General features: G+C 40.5%; 1 protein-coding gene across 2 annotated transcripts in view; it reads right to left on the reverse strand.

Moving 5' to 3' along the window:
- The window catches only part of ATP6AP1 (ATPase H+ transporting accessory protein 1), a 53,943-nt gene extending 47,877 nt beyond the window's left edge, over positions 1-6,066 (reverse strand). Inside the window, exon 1 of one of the 2 annotated variants that reach the window (XM_071733759.1) lies at positions 5,609-6,066. In XM_071733759.1, the coding sequence (XP_071589860.1) occupies positions 5,609-5,739 (131 nt within the window). In that variant the 5' untranslated portion in view covers positions 5,740-6,066. The remainder of the gene's footprint in view (positions 1-5,608) is intronic. The other variant, XM_071733758.1, reaches the window with a different exon arrangement.
- Positions 6,067-8,123: the final 2,057 nt, after the last annotated feature.

The following is an 8,123-nucleotide window of genomic DNA, read 5'->3' on the forward strand; positions in this document are numbered from 1 at the left end:
CTGAAATTAACAGCAAGTTTCTCAGTCCGTCTGCTTCTGGGACTGATAACACTCGATGTTTATAGTTACAGCTGGAAACTGGTGTGAAGGGCCAAGGACACTGCTCAGCTCTGAGGAACATTTTGCCCTCCAGAAGGAGTAAAGAGGTTCCACCTCAACCCCTCTTTTGGGGAGAAAACAACAAGAGAGATGCCAGAACTGACCAAACAGAGTATTCCATCCCATACACGTCATACTCAGTATAAATTTGAGGGATCACAAGGGTCAAACCCCTTCCTGCCCTTCCTGCTTCCCCTTCTTCACCTGTTCCCTGTTTGCTTCAGCATCCTGGGAGGATTCCATCCATTCCTCTGCCTGTGGTCCTGATCCATACCAGCCTGAATCTGTGTGTTCCTGCCTCCAGCTCCCGAGGAGTGCTGCTGACCCCAGGAGTCCAGCCTGGATTTTCCCAGGGCTGCCCTGCAGCCTCGGTGGTGACATGAGAGTTATTAGGGAAAGAGGGGAGAAACATGGTAACAATTTTCCTGTATATTCGTATACATTTAGTAATTTTTCCTATTTATCATTACTGTTTCATTAAAGTTGTGCAGTTTAGTTTCCAACCCATAAGTCCCTCTCCCTTATTCTCTCTCCTTTCTTTATCAGGGAGGAGAGGGAGATTAATAGAGAGCATCTGTTATTCGGTTTAATTGCTGGGCCAGTGTTAAACGTGACAACCACATTATACACACATTTATTTTGCTTCTTTAGTATAGTTTGCTGAGCATTATAAACAGTAGGCAAGGCTACACCCTTCCTTGAACAGGCTGCTACTGTCAGTGGGGTGCAACAACATTTGCACCAGGGTTAAAATGGGAAATGTCAGTATGTTCTACTGTGAATTTCTGAGTGAAATGGAGATATGTGACTGCCACAGACATCATGCATAAGCCAGTGCTTTACTGAATGCTATGAACTGGTCCATCCTTTGGAATGCTTCACCTCAAATGGGCAGCAACAGATCAGTAAGGGATGCCACAGGATGAACAGGCATTAGACCAGCACATGTATTGATTGCTATTATTGATTGCTGACACAAAATTTTATGTCCAAGGATGCATAGCCTTGTGCAGTCACCCATGCAAAGCACAGGCTTCACCTCCTCACCATGGAACCACCCTGGGGTCCTCAGCCGTGGGAGCTCATAATGATGAGAATCTCTGTAATGTATGTGATTTCCTGCTGGTTAAAAAAGAGGAAACATAAAGCTCAGCTGCTCCCTCTTTCCTCCAAAAGCCAGAAAATGCACTAAAGAGAGAGAAGAAATAAAGCTTAGCTTGGTATTTTGATTCTTTCTTGTCTCTAGCTGCTATGGCATGACAACAAGTTTGAGCACAGAGATACTTCTCTGACCTGTGCTTTTTCTGGGCAAAACCAGGATTTGAGCACTTATTTTTTACGGAAGCAAAGATTTCAAGATTTCTTGTACCTGCACCTCCCAGAAGAGCAGACAGTAAGGTAACATGACTTTGATCACTCTTAACTTGTGAGCTCGAATTCTTGCTTTGTAGCCAGCTTTTGAATTCTTTCCTAGCAGTTTTTCTTGTCATTTTCAGCCACTTCATGATTAGAACAGAAGAAAAAATATTTTCTCCTGCACAGCAGAAGTAAACTAGCTAATTAAAAACACTTAGTAAGGATCTTCAAACACCACTTTTACATTAAAAAAAAGAGTTCATGTTGCCATTCTTAGGAGCAGCAGAAGAATGAAAACTCATTATTAGAGGGGAAAAAAACTTCAAAAAGCTGCTACTACCACTACCACACAGTATCTTGGTAGTAGTCCAATAATGTTACAGCTAAGACAATTTTCCTTTTTATGTTCCACCTTCTTTCAGAAGATTTTTCAGCACAATCCTTGCAGTTTTAAGAAATACTGCAAATGTACTGTTTGGCAATAATGCCTTCTCAAAGTCACTTACAATCTGGTTTTGCCACAAAAACAATTCATTTCCCGATATAAGCATAGCAGAAATGAAGGTCATAATATATTTTCAATGACTGCAGGCAAAAATCATTCCCCACAAAAACATTCCTAAAACAAACACACGAGAGAGCAAAGCTAATTTTAATGAATTTATTTCCTCAGGCTCCCTCTCTAATATATGGAGGGAAAGAAATTCTTTTGCACATTGGTTCAAAATGACTCAACCAAGTTTTGTCTGTGAATCACAAGCAAGAGGAACCTCTCCATCTCTACTACATTTCTACCAGCATCTATTAGTTTACAGGCTAACTGAAAATAAAGGTTAATTTTCCAGGCCAAAGTTATTTGGAGAATATATTGAGAATATCTGGTCCACTGACATATTAGTTCTAGTTTTTGATAAGCAGGACACTGTGACCTATAGGTATTCCCAGTTCATTTTTTTCCTGAGTTCAGTAGAGAAAAACTGTTGCTTGGTAGAAAATATTTCTTTCTCTTAAAGTGCAGATCTGCATTTTTCTTTCTAGAAGGAAGAGGGATTTGATGCACTAATATGCTCATAATGATTTGTACCACACTGCCTTTATCCTTCACACACTGCATGTGTCTGTCAGTTGCAGGTTTTATCTCTATGTGACATTTAACATTATCTTTAACAGCATTATTCTAGTACAATAACAGTGCATAAAAGAGAGACTTTGACGTGTTATATTCTTCTAATACAGCTGTTTTGAGGTAGGACTTTACAAACACTGGCTAGTTCTAAAGAGTAAAATGACCTATCCTTAATTAGCTGACACATCCTAACATATCCGGGAGAGGGTGATGGAACAGGTCAAAGAAACTCAGCTTCTGCTGACCAGTGAATCATTGAAGGTTCAAACTGGTGGGACATGTTTCCATGAAGTGAGCAGAAATCCACTGACAGCTGCTGCACTTCCTTAGTTACCCTTCCTAAAACTCTAATTCACACTTTCCAGATTTTATAAGCCTGTAATCACACACTGCAAATCTTCACAAGTGCCAAAATATAAAGCTTGGAATAAGGATCAGTAAACAAAAGTATATTTATTTTACAAAATAACAGAAATCTTTTTTCCTTTACTTCATTTTTGTTTCATTCCTGTTTCATCATAACTAATTTCTGCCCCTCAAGAACTTCTTTCAAAAATGCAAAGGTCATGGTAGGCAGAACACTTCTTCCAGAAACCAGTCTATTCCCGGAAATGTGAAACCGGTTTAATCAGTCCAGTCTCCTGATTTTCTTGCTCTAGGTTGGCATAAACCTGAACAATCTGCAGTAGAGCAAGTTACTGATTGCCTCTTGGTGGAAAGTTTGTTGTTATGACCACCCTGGATTAACTGATAAAATTTTGCTTATATTGACAACAGGTCTGTTGTTCATATAAACGAAGAAGTAGGACAAAAGGAAGCAGATGATGGAGATCCCTTTTATCCTAAGAACAACTCTTCCCAACATTTACTTTGTTTTTAAGTACAGAGGTTTAGTACTCATACATGTGCCTGTGTTGTATAAACGTGAACAAATTAAGGGGGGGAAAAAGTCAAAAATATCTAACCAAACTTTATTAAACTTTTCAGATTCCTACACTTTGTGACTCTGCAGGGACCAGATATTCAGTTTCTGGAAATGCTAGGATATGGGCAGCTGTATGTCAACGCTAGAATTAATTACTGATGGGAAAAGGATACACTGGTCTTGATACATCTGAGAGAAACACAATCGACACCTCCTACCAATTTGTTTTCTGTGACCCTCAACTTTACAGCATTACGGATGAAAAACCAAAAAAGTAACCTGCTTGTCTGTATGGCACTATACAGGGAGAGAGGCATCCTGAACAACAAAATCAATCTAATTCCTGATGTTCATAAAATTTCTGAATCCTCCTATCCTCCTACCATAAGCTGTCTTAAAATTACTACAATAAGAAGCAACTGGAAAAAAAAAAAATATATATATTAACAAGATTTATCTCTTGGACTTAAATATTAATAAACTTGCCTAAAGAGAAAATATTTATACTGGAATGAGATCAGAATTTAGACTAACTCTCTCCCTAGTGGCAGCTCAGTATCTCACATGGCTCAAAAACCTCATGAAAGGCAGAGTGAATCCAGTACAACTAGCTGAAAGGATAATTACCTCCCAAGAAGCCACTGTTCGGTTCATTTCCCAGTTCACAAAACAGTAAATCACAAGTAACACTCATGGAATTAAAAAAGCAATAAAGAATCAATGAAGCATCAAATCCTGCAATTTCTGACCTGACAGGAGTTTGTGACCATAGGAGTCCAGATGCAAAACCCCTCCTGCCCAGGCACACACAGCTTGGTCACACCAGCAAAGGGACCCAACAGGAAAATCCATCACTGAAGCCCCTTCTGTTCATCCTTACAGTGAGGGTTAATCTGTGCACCAAGGGCATTTGCAGTACAGGAAATAATGTTATGCTTATGAAGTCACCCAGATGGATTCAGACAAATTACATATGGATTGTTTATGGATTGTTTGTATTAGAGAAATGAACAAACACCCAGCTGAGATCAGGCTGTTGAACCAGGCCCACAGATGTATGTAGTTGCAGAGGGCCTGAGATGAACTCTTTCCATTAGAGGGTTTGCAGTTTAGATAAACCACGTTAAGAATGTGGAGGATTTAGGAATTAGGAGAAAGTGATGTACTCAGGCCAAAACACACCTTAGGCAAACCTAGCATAGAGCAGATCTGTTTTAACTATCCCACACAGAAGACTTTGCCTTTAGACCTTCCAATCAGCCCTGTGATCCCATAAGCCCCTCAGTAGCCTTTTTTTTACAAATGTCTGACATCGGCTTACTGTATTTTGGGGAAGTACTTCCTCAAAAAAATATGTGTATAGTCTCCAGAGACAGCCTTGCTAACTCCTGGCAACTTTACATACCCAGTACTGAAGCTACTGTGTTTCCCAAGCTGCTGTACTTCTTTCCGTCCAAAGTAATTATATAAAATCCTTAAAAGTCTGCATGAAGAAGATTCCTGGTTGGGAAAAAACTGGTCTATGTCTTACATAGACAGGTTCAAAGTCTTACTTCGTAAGAATATGCAAACCCTTGAATTTCACAGGTTTCTGGATCTGACAAGACTCTGCAGTTGTTTCTGACAACTGATGTCTATATGTACAGCAATGTACTCTATAAAAAACAAAAGCAAACCTGTATTAAAAAGAACACCAAAGTACCAAATCAGGATTCGGGACACAGGAAATGTAAGGGGTTTTGGGTCCACCCAGTTTTTGGTCAGCTCCTTTTTGCGAGGCTGTCATAAGCCGTGCCTTTAAGGCACAGCACTTCTAACAGTGGGGTTCAAGGTTGCTTTAGGGTGAATAAAACTTAACTGTTTCAGATTGGAAGAATATAGGCTTTATTTACTTCTTACTGGCGACCTTAGAAAGCTAAATTTATAAATAAAAATGGGTAAATTAATCTGTTAGGTCGTTGGATTGCTGAGAGGCAAATTTATTCATTGGGCAATCTTCTTGCCCACAGGCTATTTATCAACACTGCTGATATAAAACACATCCTGCGCACAGACAGGGTGCAATAACCTAAGCAGAGATAGCCTTTTACCAGATTTCTTACCTCTGAGTCGACCACAGCAGCATCGGGACATGTTCCGCTGCGAGAGCCGCTCTGAGCAGCAGAGCCAGGGCGCAGAGGAGCGGGGCCGGGGCTGGCGGGGCCGCAGGGGCCGCAGGGCAGATTCGCGTCATGGCGCCGGGCAAGCGCCGAGAGAGCTGCCCAGGGGCAGAGCCAGCAGCACCCAGACTCCGCACAGCTGCACTTTCCGGCTCAGTTGCAGCTCTCCGGATTTACCCAGGCTGCTGGGTGAGGTTCCTCTTTAACGACAGTGAGAATGTTCAAAACACGGACTTCCGTAGCTGGCAGCTGGGAGTTACGCATACTTCAAATAACTTTCAGTTTTGTGATTGAAGCAGCTTGTAAAACTGCGCAGTGTAAGCACGGACAGATTGCTCTGATGGCTTTCTAGTACAAGGGAGAGTCATGAAGTCCATACTCCTGCCCTGCTGTTCTCTAACTCCCTGCTAACTACAGGCTGATAACGGAGTTGCTCAACTTTAAAATGGAGTTCACAGAAAAGTTTTCTGTATTGCACAAAATATATCCTGCAGAACTTCTATCTTCTTCCCCTGCTACATATTATCGCGTCCCTCAGTTTAGCTCTTTCACATGTATTGAGAGCTGGTGTCACACATTTGGGTGTTGACAGGTTTGAAATCTGCAGTAAATCTATCCACTGCCGATTCCAGCAAGAAGGAAGAGTGAGAAAATGGTATGCTTGGAGTGTATCCACTGAAACATCGAATTGCTCAGCTGTCTTTTGCGAGGAGCAATGCTGTCCCAAAATCAAAAATACCAAAAGTCAGAAGCAAATTATAATCACTTCAGAACCGACATGTCTTCAGCATTTCACAAGTCTCACACAGGAGCAAAATAGTCATAGAGAATTTCTTCATGCTGAGAAGCAAATCCCTCCAGCACACTTTTTCATTCCTGCCGAGCCCTGAGCTGTTCCTGTACCTTGTGACTACATTAGCAGCAGCACTCACTCAGCACGTGGTCGGCACAGGGTGCGGGTGTCTCTTAACAATCAAAACAAAGTATTACGAATAATACACATCAAAAAAAAAAAAAAAAAAAAAAAAAAAAAAAAGCAATAAAAAAAGCTATGTTCAAGCAAGTTGTGATAAGGAAAAATAAAAAATTGTAACACAGGCACACACACATTTCTGAATCTGAGCCCACATAGCTCGATAAATGAAAGCCAATTGCATTAACTCACAGCATACTAATACAATGGTGTTGTGTAATAAAAGGCATTTTGTTAATCACTGCAATTTGAGATCAGATTTTTGAGACAAAAATAGTAATTTTGAGGGAAGTAATAAATCACCTCCGTTTTCTTTTCTTCTCCATGTTACCTTCACATAACACTAACATTAACCCTTTAATTGCTATTTTTCCTCTTCTCCTTGGAGATATATTAGAAATCCTTCATTTTCCTTTCACATGCTGCTGTTTGTTTGCATAAGGGAGAGTACAGGTAAAAAAGCAATCCAGAGCACAAAGATAGGGGTAGAACTGGTTGCCCTACAGAGAATTTATTATGAATTGGAATAGCTCTGTTAATACAAGTAAAATACTTCATAATTCTCAAAGTGGTTAACTTTTCCAGGGTTATTTTTCAGAACATGACAGTTCTGGTTTCTCAGAGTATTTCTCTGCCCAGAATATTCTTGACAGTTTTTGTGTGCACCTCCTACCTGCAAAGCCAATCAACTCTAAGTCTTCCTGTATGCTTATAGTTAACTTTCACATAAGAAATTAAGACCATAGAATTATTTTGGTTGGAAGGGACCTTAAAGGTAATGTAGTTCCAGCTTCCAAAGGTCAGCATTATAGACATCAAAAGTGTCCAACAGCCACAGAATAGAAAAAGGAATCACAACATTTCCAGCAAAACTTTCAGTTTTGCAGAACCTACTAGATTTGCATTGCAGTTGGCAGCCTGGTAAAACTTCACCTTTTTATCCACTAAGCCTGTGCCTTGTTGGATTGTGATTCCTCTCATTTGCTAGCTTGCACAATGCAGAGGTCCTGGCACTAAGAAAGAGAGCAAGAAAATGGAGTATCTTACTGTTCTTCTAACACGAACCAATGAAGAGTAGGTTTGTGTGGGTCTTCTCCACTACTAAAACAGTTGATATGATCATCACTGCCAGGAAATCCACTTCATCTTTAACCCTCAACAATCTCTTTTCAATGTATGGAAATCAAGACCAACAAATATATGGGGTACAAACATGCGTTGATACCAGACAGGATCCTCACCCCAAGAACAAATTATTCATTACTAAATGTATCAGTACAGGTTAGGGGCTGACCTGTTGGAAAGCAAGTCTGTGGAAAAAGACCTGTGAGTTCTGGTGGGCAACAGCATGACCAATGTGCCCTTATGGTCAAGAAGGCCAATACATGCTATGGTGCATCAAGAAGAGTGTGAAAAGCAGGTCAAAGGAGGTTATCCTGCTCTGCTACTCTGCCCTGGTGAGGCCATAGCTGGAGTACTGTATCC

This window comes from Heliangelus exortis, chromosome 1 (genome assembly GCF_036169615.1).
Source record: "Heliangelus exortis chromosome 1, bHelExo1.hap1, whole genome shotgun sequence".
NCBI lineage: Eukaryota > Metazoa > Chordata > Aves > Apodiformes > Trochilidae > Heliangelus > Heliangelus exortis.